This window comes from Silurus aristotelis (genome assembly GCF_946808225.1).
Source record: "Silurus aristotelis genome assembly, chromosome: 13".
Taxonomy (NCBI): Eukaryota; Metazoa; Chordata; class Actinopteri; order Siluriformes; family Siluridae; genus Silurus; species Silurus aristotelis.
The window spans coordinates 21659495-21678538 of record NC_139586.1 but is presented as its reverse complement, the minus strand read 5'-3'; the positions used below and the strand labels follow the sequence as shown (position 1 = coordinate 21678538).

The window sequence follows — 19044 nt, the reverse complement described above, 5'->3', positions numbered from 1 at the left end:
ATGGGTGCGCTTTATAGTCCGGAAATTACGGTAATAATACAGTAAGTATGGAATTACTACTAACTATAAAATTTAACAGGTTTCAGTGATATTTAACTATTGATAGTAGTATCTTAGTTGTAGTAGAATTTAATAATTTTTTGTATAGCGTATTTGTATTTTATCAATCTACATTTTCCCAAAGCAGCTTTACAGAAATAGACAGTAAATTATAAATTTACATTTCTAGTCTCTAAAGTGTATCCGTTATAAGAAAGCTAGTGGTGACAGTGGCAAGGAACTCTCCCTGAGATGGTATGAGGAAGAAACCGTGAGAGGAACTAGACTCAAACTGGAACCCATCCTCATCTGTGTGACATTGAATGTCTTTTAATTATAGTTCGATCATTGTTGAGGATATCGACTGTTCACTGATGGAGAATCGATAAAAACTCCATCCAGAGTTAGGGCATCAGGATAAATTAGGCAGGTCCAGAAAGAGAGAGAGAGAGAGAGAGAGAGAGAGAGAGAGAGAAAGAAGAGGGAGTGACCGGGAGAGAGAAATGTATATTATTAGTAATCCTTATTGTAACATAATAGGAAATTGTAGAATTGAATTAGAATGCAAGTAAGTAATCCAGTAAAGACTATTATTATATTGTTATAGCTACAGTATGTTGATTTCAATAGTAATATTGATATTAGTCTAGCAGAAATAATTATAATAATACTTTATTATTTACTAATTGCTACTACTACTACTATAAATAATAATTATTATTATTATTATTATGCAAATTTTTATTAATGTGGCATTTTTTTTTTTACAAGCTGGTCACAGACCACCAGCACGCCAAAGTAACTAATCATCAAACTTCTTCCCTATCCACCCATCAATCTATTTATCCATCAATCTATCAATAATTTTATCCATCAGTCCATCAATTTGCCCATCTTTGTCATCTTTCCACTTATTTTTCAATCATACATTTTTCTATTCTTTCATATATCTAGTAGCCTTTACAACAGCCCACTTTACTGCTATTTGTCCATCCATATGTCCATCTGTCTAACCATCCAACCACAGAGCCAACAGTGGGAAATATTTTGTAGGATCGAGCCTGTTGGGTGACTTGACTCCGCCTCCTTTCTGTTATGTAATGAGTCAGTGTGACGCTAAGGCATGCCATTCTGGGAGACTCTTCTTTAAGACAAATGATGTGTGACATTTCAAAAGTGTATAACTAAATCGCATAATCTGTACAAGTCCATAAAAAGAATTGCCAAATGTATTCTTGAAGGCCTGAGAAATTGCACACTCTGTCTCAGTCCATTTGCATTACTTCCTTCTACTCTTAACATCCTACAGCTGCTTTCCCCAAAGGTCCTTACGAGGAGTTTGAATTGTAAATTGATGCTGTTCTGTACGTGCTAGATTTATAGTTGAAATGTAAAAGTAATAGAAATAGAAATATAGTTTAACTTTTTATCGTTTATTTTAAGAGATTTGTGTCACTATTGAACTTCTTGATCGCTTATGTTGAATTATATTTGTTCTAGACTGCTGATTTTTATTGCAAACTTCTGTGGGATTGCTATTACCAAAAACTTAGAAACCCCAAAAAAGCTTGACTTGAAAGCCAAACCCTCAGACCTCACAATGTCCTCTGTGTTGAACAGTCTATTTAACTGCTGTCCTGCAGCTCCTACAAACTGTGAACATCATTCCCCACTTTAATAGATGCCTGCTTTCATGAATATTTGATTAGTATGTGGAGTTTTATTAGCCCTATTTGGATTCTGTTGGGGTTTGACGGTTTACCAGGAGAATTTGAACAGAGCGAGAGGTTTGGGTGATGTGGCTGGATGTGAATGGGATTAATTGATGGTAGGCTTGGTAGAAAGGTTTTTACTTAAAATATATAAAATTAAATGTAAAATTTTTTTGTTGGGCTTGTAAATGATTAGATATGGAAATTGTGTAGTTTGTTGACAATTGAATATATAGTTTGCAGGCTGTTGACTTGGCAGATTGGGTACTTTTGTTGTGTGTAGTGTTTAAAGCAAACGGAAATTGTAGATAGTAGGTTTTGGAAAAGGGTTGTAGATAATAGGATCTGTAGCTATTATTAGTTATTAGACATTGTGTTTTGTTGATTTTATATGCTGTTAATATCAGTTGGTCTCATTAATTATGATTTATTAGACGTCATGTAGATTCTGTTGTTTGTAAATTGATTTTGTTTTATTAGACCATGCTTGAATTTTTATTTGTTAGAATGTATAAATGGAAGACTTTGTTCATTGGGATTTTATAGACAATGGAATATACTGTATATAGTATAACATATACACTGCATGAACAAAACAAAAGTTTACACTGTATATTTGTATATGCTTTTTAAACATCCTATTCCATGTTTAGTCTGCATTTGCTATTATAATAGCCTCCACTCATCTGGGAAGATTTTGGAGTGTGCTTGTTGAGATTTTGATAATTCAACCACAAGGGTGTTAGTAAAGTCAGGTACCGTAATTTCCGGACTATTATGCGCACCCAAATATAAGCCGCACATACTAAATTTTACAAAGATTTTTATTTTGAACATAAATATGCTGCACTTATCTATAAGCCGCAGGTGTCTACATTGAAACTAATGAACTTTACACAGGCTTTAATGAAAGACAGTGTCTGTTACACGGCTTGTATCTAAACAGTAGCCTACCGAGAAAGTCATTGTTCACTGTCTTCCTCCTTGCTTTCACAACTATTTCTCTTGGGAGTTTATCTTTTGGCATCGTCGTGCGTTTAAAAATCACCATCGGTGAAGCTTTTCTCCCGATGCCGTGCAGCTCAGAACACAGGTGAAGTGCATTTTTTTTTCATGCCCGGTTGTTTTCAGCGTGACGAATGATTCGCATTTCCTGTAGACAGTCCGAGTGAGCGGCAGGTCAAACGTCAGAGGAACCTCATCCATATTTATGATGTGGTGCGGCCCAATTTAGTGGGAGCGCATCTGATTTAATATAAAGAATTTTGTTCTGCAATTTAATTGGTCTAATGTTTTGGGGCTCAGTTTTTTGGCTTGAAGTTTGTGAAACCGGGAAAAACCCCAGGAAAAATCTAGAAATTAGCCGCTTCATTGTTTAAGCCGCGGGGATCAAAGCGTGGGAAAAAAGTAGCAGCTTATAGTCCGGAACATACGGTACTTATTTAGGTTGAGGAGACCTGGGGTGCAGTCAGTGTTCCATTTTATCCCATAGGGGTTCAGTAGGGTTGAGGTCAGATCTCCATAAAAGACCATTCAAGATCTTCTACTTTAATCTATTTAAACATTATTTTCATGGAGCATGCTTTGTGCACAAAGGTATTGCCATGCTGTAAAATGTTTAGGTCTCCTTGTTGAAGTGAAGAGAACATTTCATGATACTATATCCAAAGATATACTATACAATTGTTTGTCTCCAAGCCTACTTTTGTCTATAGTGTAGCATAGTGTAGTGTAGTGTAGTGTAGTGTGTTGTAGTGTAAGAGTTTTAATAATTGTAACTTGCAGTTGAAATTGTAAATGGTCATACTGAAAATAATTAAATGCATAGATTGAGAGTGGGAATTAGGATATTTGGACAATAGATTGTGTATTTAGCTTGATATATTAATAATATATTAAAATTGTAGAAAGTCACTTGAGGTTAAACAATGCTTTAATTGATGTATGGTAGAATATGTAGAAATATTTGGTATATATTGATGTGTAGAATGTGTTAAAAGTTGTACTTGTATGTATTGAAGTTTGTAAATGAATGGTTGTTCAGCATGCTTGTATATGGATGCATGTACATGAATATGGCTGATGAGAGCATTGGGATTTGATGATGTCATTGTAACTGGGACAGTTTGCCCTGAATATGTGTGAGGGTGTTCTATCTTAAATCTGTTTCCGTTGAACTTTTCCTATAGCACACACACACATTCGGCTGTGTCTAATCAGCTCATTACACTGTGAATATTTGGGGACTTTATTTTTTGGCACTAAGCTCCTACATGTGAGAGTGTTATATTTGTCACTTATACTGTGAACACACTTGCCAGCAGCTAGTCATTTTTTTTTTTCAGTACAAATCTGTAGGAGTTTTATAAGCGCAGCATTTTGTTCACCTTCTGAGTTTTCTGTATTTTTATCTACAGAATATATTTAGCATATTTTAAGTCAAGTCAAGTCAAGAGGCTTTTATTGTCATTTCTACTATACACTAGTGGTACACTGTACACAGTAAAAATGAGACAATGTTTCTTCAGAGCCCTGGTGCTACACCAAACAACATAGAGCTACAACACAAAGCTACATAAAGTGCAATTTATATTTTTTTGTGAGAATGTTATCTAGCTATGAAGTAGTAGAAAATTTGTAGAGGTCTGTAGAGGTCTGGCCTACTTTTTACAACAGATAGGAGTTCAGATACACAGGTGCCCATTGTAATTGGGTCCTGAAAGAGGTTGCCATTTGGTACTTTGGTATTTGATTGCTTTGATATACATGTGTTTGTGTGCTAACATCTCTTTTCTGGCTTTTTAGAGAGTGTGCCTGTAGAAGCCAAAGTCCCATGGCTAAAACAAGCCCAAGAACTGGAGGAGACCAAAGTGGCGACTGAAGAGCCAACGTGAGTTATTTATAATACCTGGAAAAATACTGAAATACAACCATTTCTTCAGTTACATTTTGTTGCTTTAGTCCTGTTTGTCTCACATTGGCAGATATTGAATAGCTTAATAGGTTTACATATGGGTTGAATGCTTAGCCTGGTGTATATTTATATAATACTCAATAATAATTAAAGCAGACCTTGGATGGCCATTGCGCACAATATGAATTCAATTTGTTAAGAAAAGGAGTACAAAAGTGTTTTAATGCAGTTGCTCCCAGGGTGGCACCATTGGGTTTAATCTAAGAAATACAATTTCAAAGGAATCAAATTATAGTACATTGGACTGTAAAGGCTGCTTAATACAACAGAAAAGCACCTATACAGTACCATTGTATATGTTCGAGTACCCTTTGTTAAATCACCCCTAACACATGGTTGCTCTTACCTTTTTATTCACGTTCACCTGGCAAGACAAAGCATTTAGCCGCTTTCTTTTAATTTGGAAAGGCAACCACCCTAATCGAGATTGGATTTGGACCTGCTTCAGTTTGCTCTTATTACCTTAGTCTTCAATCAAAAGCGTTGTGCTTTTGTTGGTGCTATCTTGCCCCATCGCTGAAACTGTACCTCATCTAAGAGCTGCCAAGAGAGTGAAAACATCTCAGTGTATCTCCAGACTATTGAAAAAAGCCACGACATGAAGGCTTCCAACATCCTGCGGTCTACCGAAGCCTTCTGTCACAGAAACTCATAAAACAGAAGCATATGGGGTGAAAGTGTTTAAGGGTTTCGGAGAAGAGCGTAGCACGGGGAGTTTGCTGCTAAGTGTGTATGTGTGTGCGTGTGTGTGTGAGGAGGATTAGGATCTGCTGCTTCACTGATAACTGCTCTTGAATTGCACCCTTCAGTGCAATATATCATTCATCGGCAGGCCTCCTGTCCTGTTTCTGCTATATCAATGTGCTTGCTTAATTTAGCAGAGTCTGGGGAGGTGAGATGCTGTTTCGGTAATCAGTGCCATCAGAGAGTGACCTCAGTGTGTGGAATTCACTGCTGGACAACAGCCATGTGACTCCAGGCCTGAATGTGTCATGGGTTTTAGCCCAGGAATGCAAGAGAAGTGGACACATCAAAGTCTTGACTTGGATGTGTCATAATGATAAGTCTTAGTCCAGTCTTCTATTCTGACAGCAATTTTCTATCCTTTGAGACTAGGTTTTTTTTTTTTTTTTAAGTAATTCAGTTGTAGAATTAATTTATATACAATATACACTATTATCCATACTATTTTAAAGGTCAGCACATTCTTTCTTCGCCAGAGGTACCACTTTTTGCAAAACCGTGCATTCAGTGTTATAAGACAGTTATAAAAGGGTCTATTATGTACACATTAGCATAACATAATTAGCCTTGGTTTGATATAATACTTTTTATAAGAAAAACACAGAGAAAAGTCGGTATGCTAGAGCTGTTGGCCTGTTTTAAGTAGTGAGCACAAATGTTGAGGTGGAAGTGTGAGTTATTATATCCAACAATATATACCATGCAAAACAATAAACACTTCCAATATGAAGGATATTAATACTGTATGTTGCAAGGTAAGAGCAGAAAGTTCAGAAAACATTGGACAAGTGCAGGAAATCATTTGCTTTTACAGCATTTGGCAGATGCCTTTATCCAGAGCGACTTACAACTGAGCATTTGCTCAAGGGCCCAGCAGTGGCAGCTTGGTTGTGTTGGGATTTAATCTTGAGACCTTCTGATCCAGAGGCCAATGCCTAAACCACTATGCTACCCCATGGAGGTGTTGATATTCAACATAACTGTTGACTCATTTGATAAAATGAGTAGCTGCTTGTTTTGATTTTTAACCATCAGTGAACAATTTGATGCCATATTATATTAGAACTTATATGCATGATATTGACTGACAAAAATTGTGTGTGCTGTATGTGCAGTGCATAGGGCTGATGCACATAGGGGAGGCATTGTATGTTGGGTATTTTCTCTTGTATTGACCCATCATTTTTGGGACCTTGACTTTGCTAACCCCTCAGCAAATGACTTCTTGAGCTATTTTTTCTGCTGTGGACCACATGTAACTCACTATTAACTAAAAAAGCAAAGCTACCCAGCTGGCTTACTACTGTAACTGAGCTAACCAGTAAAGGCAAACCATGCCTGCATACTGTACAATCTGTAAAATTGTGTTGCATTTGCTAATTTGTATTAAAAAAAAAAAAAAAACATTTATTAGCTACAAGGTGATTCACTTGTACACCTTTAACATATTCACTGGTCAGTAGTTATGGCCATGTTTGTTATAATTAGCAAGAGTTGCATGACAGCCTGCAAAAAAAAGCCAAAAAATTGGAAAGAGGAGCTCAAAGGACAGCTGCCTCCCAGATGGGAAAGACTTTTATCATAGACCTGTGCAAATATCTGCCCCAAAAAAATTGCTGCTGCCAACTGGAATGCAATGATGGATTTTCACTTTCAGTAGGTAGTTAAATAAATAGAAGGAGTCTGGTCTAGTGGTGTCTTTTTAAATAAAATAAAACACAACTATAAGTTTATTAACCTTCCTGCTAATGTTTCATTTATCAGCACATTTTTTATTCAGCATCTTTGTCTCTGCTTAATGATTTAACATATACTAGATAAAAGTGCATTACACAATATATTTAAATTGAATACAATTGAAATCGAATAAACTTTGAAAGGAGCATTTTGACAAAATGATTGCTAAACTCCGCTGTCTCCATCACAAGTCTGCTTTATTTCCAAATGCCCACAGATGAAACTCATAATCCTCCTACACACTGTAAGTGGTTACATATAGCAATATCAGGGCAATGCAGAAAAAGGAAATGTGTAGAAGGCCAATGATGAGTATAGACAGAATGTCAGTCCTACCATAGCCAAGATGTAGCCACATGTTTCTACTTGGCATGGTTTTCAAATATAAACACTATAAAAAAATACAAGAATGTTTGGAGTACACAATAGTAAAACCATATGCAGTGTATAATGTGCAGTATATGTTTAGTCTTTTATCATCCATCTTTAGTAACTGTTTTTTTTCCTGTTTAGCATCACGGTGGATGCTGGCTTTCTCTTCCTGCCTTACTCTTTCTATCTCTATACACTTTCCAGTTCCTTTCTATCTTTCACTGCATCTCCCTCAGTCTCAGTCTCTCCACCTCTTGAACTGGGTTGATCCTCCTTCCTCTGTCTAAATGTCTTTTTCTCTCCGTTTTTTTTCCTGCAGTGAATCACATTAAACAAGAAGTGCATAGACTTTAAATTTCACTGCCACTTCTCTTTAAAGGCCCCTTTCTACTCAATGCATGGTGAACCCATTCTGTGGTTTATAACCAGTCCTAGTGATGTCTATTAATCTTTATTTTTCAAGACATAATGTTTTCTCAGCTATTTTTAGAGCCATATTCCTCCATTATTACAGATAACATTTCTTTCATTAGAATTTCTCTTTATATTGTACTTATAGTTCTATGAAATTGTGGTTTGTGCCGATTTGAGCTCTTGTGCCTGTATAGTGCTTGGTCTACATAGACAGAATTAAATACACATTATGTATTTTGCATTTATATTATTATTTATTTTAACATCAAATACTGCATTATATATCATTTGGATTTTGTGCTTTGATGTGGGACAGTAAAATAGTTGTTTAACACTGTCGTAAAGCGATCGGATGCCAAGCACATGTTAATTAGTGAATTGAATTAATGATCATTCATATCCAGCTCACTGAGTCTGTCATACAAACAATGTAAAAGCAAGGTGACAATGGAAATGATAGAAAAGCATCAAGAATATCAACCCTTCACTTGGATGTGAAGATTAATTACAGAAAATATCCCAGATGACTATATTTACTGTACAATTAGTATGAACAATCCCTCCTACTATTTATATTGTATATACGGATGATTGACAAATGAAAAAAGGAAGGTTATACTTGATCTATAAATCAAGAAAAGAAAGTAAAAATGTCATCCATTGGAACATCTTCCAAATGTGTCAACTGCTGACAGAACAACTTGTATTATGCATTGACACAGATTCTACAAATCATTAGAACTGCACTTCAATCTCTCAAATGGCATTTTGATAATAGTGTTGAGGAAAGCCGTCTAACACACTGATTAAAAATGTGTTTTATTGGTTTTTGTTCACAGCATGCGATTTACATTAGTTTTCATGCTTTTGTAAATACGTATTAGTAAATACTCATGCCCTATGTAGGAATATATTTGTATTGGATCCAAATCATCTAGGAAGAATATTTTCTATAAAGGAGCATGTGTGTTGGTATGCAGGTATTACCTGTAGTTCAGCTGTTATTAGGTGTAGTTTGCCAAATTGTGTGGTGCTTGTATGAGTGCATCAGCTGCATCAATATTGCTAGTGTATTCACACAAATGGGCCACTTTTTGGGCCATCGGTTTTCCATGCATTTGTGCCACTTATTCCCTACCAATTTATCTGTGTAAATGTCTTTTCACAGCACTGAGATTTGCTGATGGTTTCCCAACAACACACAAACCCATGCCAGCTTTTCTGAGAAGGGACCCAAATGTTTTGTGCTGGTCCTATTCAATTTAATGATTTGGGTGATTTTGCATGTTTACAGTGGATATTTAAGATACATCAAATTCTTTTCATTTTCTTTGTGTGGTCAGTTTCATCCCAGGCCCATGGTCTCCTTGCAGTGTGTCTTGTGGCGTGGGTATACAGAAGCGCACTGTGAAGTGTAAAGTGTTTCTAGCCTTCACCCAGACTGAGGTGGATCTTCCAGAGGAGGAGTGTGGTGAGGATAAACCGCTACACCAAAGGTCCTGCACCCTCGATGCCTGCTCCAAACTGCCACAACTTCCACAGCACCCACAGGAAAATCAGAATAAATCCTCCAGAAAACGCTATGTTTGGGAGTACAGCGGTTTTACGCCATGCTCGGTCTCCTGTGCTTTAGGTGAGCATGCTCAGGATACAGGCTGTTTGAGTAATGGCAGTTAAATAAATAATATTGCTGAAATAATGGTTTGGATTAGGGGTCACCAACATGGTGCCCGCGGGCACCAGGAAGCCCGCAAGGACCACATGAGTAGCCCGCGGGCCTTTTCTAAAAATAGCTGTTTCCTACTTTGTAAAATCATTGTTGATAATTATTATGAGATATTATTAACATGATCAGTGTCTCCACATAGATGAATATCATTAATTAATAATAATAACATATAATAAAAGGTAAATTGAGCAAATTTGTTATTTTAGATCAAACTGTGTGTATCAAACTGGTAGCCGTTCACATTAATCGGTACCCAAGAAGTAGCTCTCAGTTTTAAAAAGGTTGGTGACCCCAGGTTTAGATTATGATGGTCTTGAAGTGTGTGTAAAATGTTTCGCACACAAAGGCCAAAGAAAGGCCAATCCAAAGAATAGGTAAAGGTCAAAAATCCGATTTATAATATACATGGATTAAACATTTTTCTAAAATTGCCTTTACAAGAGTTTATACACGGGTTTGTGCTTCATCCTGTGTAAACTTTAGAAACAATCCTCATCATTTGGGGAAGAAAATGAAACCAGACCTTCTGGTACCAGCAACTATGTCATAGTTAGTCACTGATATCACATTTTTTCCCCTCATTTTGGCTTTTGATGTGAGCATTAAGTAAAGCATTTAACTTACACTATTTGAACAAGGTCTTGGGACAGCTGAGTTTTTAAGTCTTATGTGCCCAAAATTGTTCCCACAAAGTTGGAGGAACAAAATTTTACAAGATGTTTTTTGGTAGGCAGTAGAATTAAAATTTCCCTTAATTTGAACTGCAGGACCCAGACCTGTTCCAGCATGACAATATCCCTGTACATGAAGAAGCACCGTGAATATTTGGTTTACATACTGCAGTTTGTTGTGGAAGATGTTGAGAGGCCTGAATATACAGCTTTGACCTCAACCCCACTGGTGCCCCACTCAACACCTTTGGGAAGAACTGGGACACTGACTACATCAGTATCTGATTTTACTAATACCCTTGTGGGTGAATGAGCACAACTCTCCACAAACTTACTCCAAAATCAAGTTGGACATCTTCCTAAAAAAAGTTTTTTATAACAGCAAATGGAGACTAAATGTGGATGTTCCAAAAGCCCATATACAGTGAGGAAAATAAGTATTTGAACACCCTGCTATTTTGCAAGTTCTCCCACTTAGAAATCATGGAGGGGTCTGAAATTGTCATCGCAGGTGCATGTCCACTGTGAGAGACATAATCTAAAAAAAAAATCCAGTAATTCCAATATATGATTTTTAAACTATTTATTTGTATGATACAGCTGCAAATAAGTATTTGAACACCTGTCTTTCAGCTAGAATTCTGACCCTCAAAGACCTGTTAGTCTGCCTTTAAAATGTCCACCTCCACTACATTTATTATCCTAAATTAGATGCACCTGTTTGAGGTTGTTAGCTGCATAAAGACACCTGTCCACCCCATACAATCAGTAAGAATCCAACTACTAACATGGCCAAGATCAAAGAGCTGTCCAAAGACACTAGAGACAAAATTGTACACCTCCACAAGGCTGGAAAGGGCTACGGGGAAATTGCCAAGCAGCTAGGTGAAAAAAGGTCCACTGCTGGAGCAATCATTAGAAAATGGAAGAAGCTAAACATGACTGTCAATCTTCCTCGGACTGGGGCTCCATGCAAGATCTCACCTCGTGGGGTCTCAATGATCCTAAGGAAGGTGAGAAATCAGCCCAAAACTACACAGGAGGAGCTGGTCAATGACCTGAAAAGAGCTGGGACCACCGTTTCCAAGGTTACTGTTGGTAATACACTAAGATGTCATGGTTTGAACTCATGCATGGCACGGAAGGTTCCCCTGCTTAAACCAGCACATGTCCAGGCACGTCTTAAGTTTGCCAATGACCATTTGGATGATCCAGAGGAGTCATGGGAGAAAATCATGTGGTCAGATGAGACCAAAGTAGAACTTTTGGGTAAAAATTCCACTAAACGTGTTTGGAGGAAGAAGAATGATGACTACCATCCCAAGAACACCATCCCTACTGTGAAGCATGGGGGTGGTAGCATCATGCTTTGGGGGTGTTTTTCTGCACATGGGACAGCGCGACTGCACTGTATTAAGGAGAGTATGACCAGGGCCATGTATTGCGAGATTTTGGGGAACAACCTCCTTCCCTCAGTTAAAGCATTGAAGATGGGTCGAGGCTGGGTCTTCCAACATGACAATGACCCGAAGCACACAGCCAGGATAACCAAGGAGTGGCTCTGTAAGAAGCATATCAAGGTTCTGGCATGGCCTAGCCAGTCTCCAGACCTAAACCCAATAGAGAATCTTTGGAGGGAGCTCAAACTCCATGTTTCTCAGCGACAGGCCAGAAACCTGACTGATCAAGAGAAAATCTGTGTGGAGGAGTGGGCCAAAATCCCTCCTGCAGTGTGTGCAAACCTGGTGAAAAACTACAGAAAACGTTTGACCTCTGTAATTGCAAACAAAGGCTTCTGTACCAAATATTAACATTGACTTTCTCAGGTGTTCAAATACTTATTTGCAGCTGTATTATACAAATAAATAGTTAAAAAATCATACATTGTGATTTCTGGATTTTTTTTTTAGATTATGTCTCTCACAGTGGACATGCACCTACGATGACAATTTCAGACCCCTTCATGATTTCTAAGTGGGAGAACTTGCAGAATAGCAGGGTGTTCAAATACTTATTTTCCTCACTGTCAATCTTATGTTTAGGTGTCCACAATCTTGCATTATTGGCTGTTTAACAACGTAGATCTCAGGGTACAAGGACCTGTTTTAATTATGCCACATTGATAGTTAATGATAGTTATGATTGTATTGAGTATAATGCTAAAAATGTGATGCATGTAATCATATGGTTATGGATGATCAAGCACTTTGCAGATTTTTGGCAGTTTACTGGCATCCACCATAAAAGTGTAATCGTAGGTATATGATTAAAGCCTACAGATCATGTTTTGCTATAGATAATTTGTAAGCACCAGAAAAGGCCACTACTGGACATCATTTTGGTGGTAAAACATGATAAAAGTGTGTGGTGCAGGGAGTAAAATGAGATCTCAGTATATGTGAAGAGCTAAATCAGGGAAAGATGCTATCTAAGGATTTTTTAGTAGTAAAGAAAATTACTGATATACTTTTCATATTTTCTTTTTCTACTGACTAATCCTACACCACAGGGTGTCATGTTATGCTATTTTTTCCCTGCTTTTACATTTACAACAAATTATCATTCAAATCTTTATATTCTAAAATACATTTTAACATAAAATGTTGGTATATCTCTTTGTCTTTTAGGCAGACAGATGGCTATTATTTTTTGTGTAAAGGCTGGGAGCCGGGAGCTGGTGGAAGATACACTCTGTGATGAGTCAATCAGACCCCACACCATCATGCGCATGTGCAACCCTCAGCCTTGCCCTTCCAGGTAACACTCACAAAAGCTGTACACTTATCTAATAGTAATGAGTAAGCATATGCCACTGGACTTGTATTGTATAATTGTAGACATTTCTCTACCTCTATGATGAGTTTAATAAGCTTTGCTGAGTCAGTGGTGGACAGTATTGAAGTAAATGTAAATCGTTACTGTACTTAAGTATTTTTTTTAGGTACCTGTACTTTATTCAGGTATTTTCGATTGGGGAAACTTTTACTTTAACTTTAATTTCAAAGTCGAATATCTTACTTTTTACAACATTACACAACATCAGTCGTACCTTTTTATTTATGAGTGGATGAAAACGTAACTGGCAATCAGGGTAAAGTGCGCGCTCTGTTTTAAACTTATTTTGATTGCCGTTTGGCAGTGGCTGATTCAGGCATAGGCGACATTTTTTTATTTTATTATTTTACTGCTCATTTGCACGGGTGCATCAATTATTATATCATGTCACAGTTAATAAACCTGTTCTGGACTCAGAGTTTGCACCCAACGCCTGGAGAAGTTCCCTCACTTATACACTCAGAATCCAAATAAAGATTATAGATGACAAAAAAATCCTCTAAACCCTCAGGAGCCCAATTCAGAAAAAGAGGAAAGAAGCAGGGGGGAAACATGCAAAAGATAAAGGTGTGTATGCAGCTCTATCACTCATCTCGTTATGAGGATAGTAAAGGTTACGTTATGTTGTGTTGCCTGCTATGCTTTCATGCATAGAGCAATAATATTTATTTGAGCTGCATAACATTATAATTTAGAGTATGTAGTTTATCATAATGTGTGTAGCTTGAAACAAAACAATTACAACCTAACTAGTTTAGTTGGATTGTAGTTAAAATAACACCTATTGATTCGTTTACCTTTAATTGAGGTGATGTCATAAAGGTTTTCTGTGATTGTACTGAACAGGTGAACAGGGGAATTTCCAGTGCAGCTTAAAATGCTCATTTAAAAGACATATCTAATAAGGATATAGACGTTGGATATATCTTATGGCTACAATTAGCTAGGGAGTTGTTTGGTTCTTGGTTCTGAGAGTTTGATAAATTGTGCTCAATGATGTGCATTTAACTGTGCAATAAATGCATTTAGGTTGATATTTATACATGAAACTGAGCTATCAGAAATGTATCCAGATTTGTGGACTGCTCTGGGAATATGTCTTTCTCATCCAGTGACGTTAGCTGAAGCAGAGAGGAGCTTTTTAAAACTGTAACTAATCAATGAGGAGACGTTGGGCCATGGCGTGGTTCACCCAGGGCGTCATTCAAGCTAGAACCCCATTGCCGGTTGGTGGTATCTATAGCACCAACATACAATTCAGCATCAGTTCAACATCAAGCAGAAGATTTTAGGAGAAATAAATGATGGAAGAAACTCCTGCCTCGAACTTGCATCATCACCCGTGGCATTATTTACACAATTTTTTGGAAGTTGTTGAAAAGAAGGTTTGAGGCTCATGATAATTTATTAAATATCAATCAGTGTTTAACTCATTAATGTCATTCTATTAATAGATTTGTGTGCTAAGAGTATCTTAGTCTTTTAAAATAAAATTAAGTTGATTAAACAATAGTCTTGTGATAAAAATTATAATATGACATTATAGCCATAATAAATCATAGTACTTGGATACTTAATACATTTGAAGGCAAATAGTTTTTGTACTTTTACACAAGTCAAAGTTTAAAGGGAGCACTTTAAGTTTTACTGAAGTCATATTTTACCTAGTATATTTCTTCTTTACTCAAGTACATGCCTTGTGTACTTCGTCCACCACTGTGCAGAGTTTAGGTAAATGTCTTCATATGCCCAAGAGACACCGCCCTGGAGAAGCACAGAGTGGTAGTGAAGTGGTTAAGCCTCTGGGCTACTGATTGGAAGGTTGGTGGTTCAAGGCCCAGTATCACCAAGCTGCCACTCTTGGGCCCTTAAACAAGGCCCTTTACCCTCTGTGCTCCAGGGGTTCTTTATGATAGCTAACTCTGCTCTCTGACCCCAATGTCCAAACATTTCTGGGATATCTGAAGGAGAATTTCATTGTGCTGTATTGTACATCTGACAAATATTTTTAAAGTGGCTTGTGTTTCTGTGAGACATTGTTATATGTACACGGTTTAGTCCAACCAGAAATTCATTTGCATCTAAAACATTTACTAAACTGTCCTAGAACTGACTGTCCTAGAAGACTATTAGTTTGAAAGAGAGGTGCAGGAGGCTGTACTGTATATACAGTATGAAACTTTAGTTAACAATGTTTGACCAGAGGAATATCCAACACACCAATTATCATCATGCTTACATCCTTTAAACCAATTTACCCTGTTAAATTTCAGTAACAGTCGTGTGATCATAATAAATTTAATGACATTCTCAAACTTGCTTTCGGCTTCTCCCATTAGGGGTCGCCACAGCGGACCATCCGCATGTTTGATTTGGCACGTTTTTACGCTGGATGCCCTTCCTAACGCAACCCTACCCATTTATCCAGGCTTGGGACCGGCACTAAGGCTTGTACACCCCTAATGGCTGGGGTTGGTTGCCTGACCGGGGATCGAACCCAGGCCACAGCGGTGAGAGCACCGCATCCTAACCACTAGACCACCAGGGAACCCCTAAATATAAATTTAATGACATTACAAGTGTGAATTACAGATAAAACAGTGGCACTTTAAAAAAGTAACAGAATTAATGGCACCATAAAACTCAATCTTTACCAGAGATTCCAGAACCTCTTGGTTTTCAAACATGGGTGCACTCAAGAATTTTTAGGTGTTCCTTGGTTTATAAATCTTCTGAAGGTTCTATGTTTTTCATTGTAACAGTAAAAAAAGTTTGTGGACACCTGAATGTAAGATTCGTATTTGCTTTTTTGAACATCCCACTTCACATTTAGTTCCCAATTGCTGGTATAATAACCTCCACCCTTCTGGGGAGATGTTCCAATAGATTTTGAAGTGTGCTTGTGGAGATTTGTACACATTTAAGACACAAGCGCGCTAGTAAAGTCAGGTACTGATGTAGAGTTAGTGCAGTCATTGTTTCAATTCCTCCCAAAGGTGTACAAAAGGTTTGAGACCAGAGCTTTATAGCAGGCTAATAAAGATACTCCAACTCATGCAAACCATATCTTCACAAAGCTTACATAGTGCACAGGGGCATTGTCATGCTGGAACAGGTTTGGGTCTCCTTGTAAAGGGAAAATGTAATGCTACCACATCCAAAGAGACCCTATATAATTCTTTGTAGTATCAGTTTAAGAGAAAAAAAAAAAAAGGCTGGAAAAATCAGGTGTCCCAAAAAACCTTGTACAAAGATTGTATATTCAGTTTTTATTTTATATTTTTGCATAAAAAAACCCAAACAATTAATCAGACATAGTCCATGCACTTCTTTCAGTATTGGATCATTATTACTGTTTCCTTATGGTTGTTTTAACAATTTATCAAAATGACTGGAAATGAACTAGAACTAAATCTAAATTTTTCTTGACTCTTCTTTTGTTTTATGAATACAGAAGTGGACAAATTGACTGAAATTTTTAGTAAAACTAAAACTTCTCAGAACAATCGCAGAAATTGTGACAAATCTATTTACTTCTGATAAGAATTTAATGACTTTTACTAATGAAATCCATCAAACAGTATAACCAGACACTTCCTGGCTCTCTTTGGATTGCATCATCCACTCATCACTTAGGTTTTTATAAGTACAAAATGTCCAATAAACTCTGAAACTTTTTCCAATCCCACAAGTAATAACATTTCCAGTGACTAATAGTGCAGATCCCAACAATCTAGCTTACGCACTGTAAAAGACTATGTAGTTTTATGTTTCTACTGGATTATTAATGGCAAACATACTCACAAATGCATTAGCCAAATAAATAAAACCAAAACAAGCACACATCTGCTAAACATCTGCTGAAACACACTACTCCAGTCCAGGAGATAACATGGCCCCATTGCCCTGAAGTGTGGGTTCCCCTGACCCGTTGTCATTTTCAAATTTAAGCACATGTAAGCCAGGATATGAAAATCAGACCTTCCGAATCGTATTTGAGGTATAAAGGCATGTGAACAAAAGGATGATGCAATAAAAGCTGATGAAAACAGTTTATGGAATAAATGATGACATAATGAATATACTGAATGCGTTCCAGGCTTTGGCTGGTACTTTTGGTGATGTCACATTTTTTGTCTTTTTCAGAATTTTCACATAACAGTAGTTCTTGCATTGTCTTTTGCCATATTTTTTTTTTATTTGCTTGAATTTTGCAAAGAAATAACCCTTTCGATGGAAACACGATGCGAGACAGAATGTCTGGATCAGATGGCTGATGGAGAATTATAATCTGGGTCGTTCTGTACTGCAGTCGGGCCAATCACAGAACTTCAGTTACATTACTGAATCATTGGCAGGACATCTTTATGGCTCTGATTGAGAAGCAAAATTACACATTGCTTTGTGTCACACTCATTGCATGGCAAAACCAACCGCAGATGATCTGAGTAATGAGAGCCTGACAAAGTTTTAGGCTGGATTTCCTAAAAAAAAATCAATATGGTTTTATGGTTATTTACGTCAATGTAAACAACAATTGATCACAGCTGAAACAGCGTCTTATTCATGCATACCACCCAGATGTCTGTTAATTAAGAATGCCCTGTTGCGAAATTACTGCTTTTGAACTGTCAACTGTGGCTCTTTTCTATTTACAACGAGCTTATGGAAAATGGAAACTGTCTTTAACTAGGCCATACTGTAGTATGGGTTGTAACATCTCATATGAGGCCAGTGGAGTCCTATGGGAACATGTATAAAAATATTTATTCCAAAAGAAATAAATGGTAGAACTTTTAGTGAACCTTTGGATGCATGATAGGTATCAATAATTCTGGTGAACAAGGGGAGGTTGCAAATTCAGCAAACAAACACAGCTGAAGCCAAACCTGCAGGTAGGATTGACTAATCCAGGTCTGCATTTCCACCACAAATCTCAAATCTATAGAATTATTGGATGTAATTAGTAACATACCCAGGAAACATGTGGTTCCAATAGGCTTCCAATGTTTTTTCTCTCCGCATCTTAGTTCTCCATGGCTATATTCAGAACAAAAAATGTAAAAATGATCTCATGCCCACCTTGGGAAATTGTTTTTCTGATACAAATTCCAAAGCAAGCAATAAACAACTGGTGCCTATGTGGTCCATTAAACAAAGAAACAACACACTGATGGCTTTAGCGATTGACGTAGTGTCAAGTGCCACAGTTGCATAGGATAAATGAATAAAAGTGATGAATATTCACGTTGACTAAAGTGTGACAGAACCAGGACGGAAATGGCATTAATTTATCTTTTCAGATATTTAGTGTCCCCTGGCCTCCTCCTGATCCGTGAAATGTCTCTAGCAGGCTGCTTCCAGGAAATATCTGTAGCATTTGGTCTTGGCACAAACCCAGTGTTACATTACAGGCCCTTATCTAAGTGTACTAACTCTAATTAGACAGTCCACCTCCGTCCTGGGTTTTTCCTGCATAAAAAGTGAAACATAAGAATTAAATAACTTTTTACTAAAGCAGAAGAAAGAAAGTATTGACACTGTGCAAGCCATTATAGCCAGAAGAAGATTGAGATATATATATATATATATATATATATATATATATATATATATATATATATATATATATATATATATTTTTTATTTTTTTTGTTTTGAATCCAGCAAAAATAAAAATGCGTCTAAATATCACAAGAATCTACAAACCAAATAATATATGCTCAATGGTGGTACAACTTTTGTTAATAGAATCAGATGAGCAAAAAACAAGTGACTGTAAATGTATACTCATGTAATATATTTATTAAAATAAAA

General features: G+C 36.9%; 1 protein-coding gene across 1 annotated transcript in view; it reads left to right on the top strand.

Moving 5' to 3' along the window:
• The window catches only part of adamtsl3 (ADAMTS-like 3), a 208775-nt gene that overhangs the window by 141367 nt on the left and 48364 nt on the right, over positions 1–19044 (top strand). The window contains exons 15-17 of the mRNA XM_083558990.1: positions 4557–4641; positions 9336–9625; positions 13020–13149. Coding sequence (XP_083415116.1) covers positions 4557–4641; positions 9336–9625; positions 13020–13149 — 505 coding nt within the window. The remainder of the gene's footprint in view (positions 1–4556; positions 4642–9335; positions 9626–13019; positions 13150–19044) is intronic.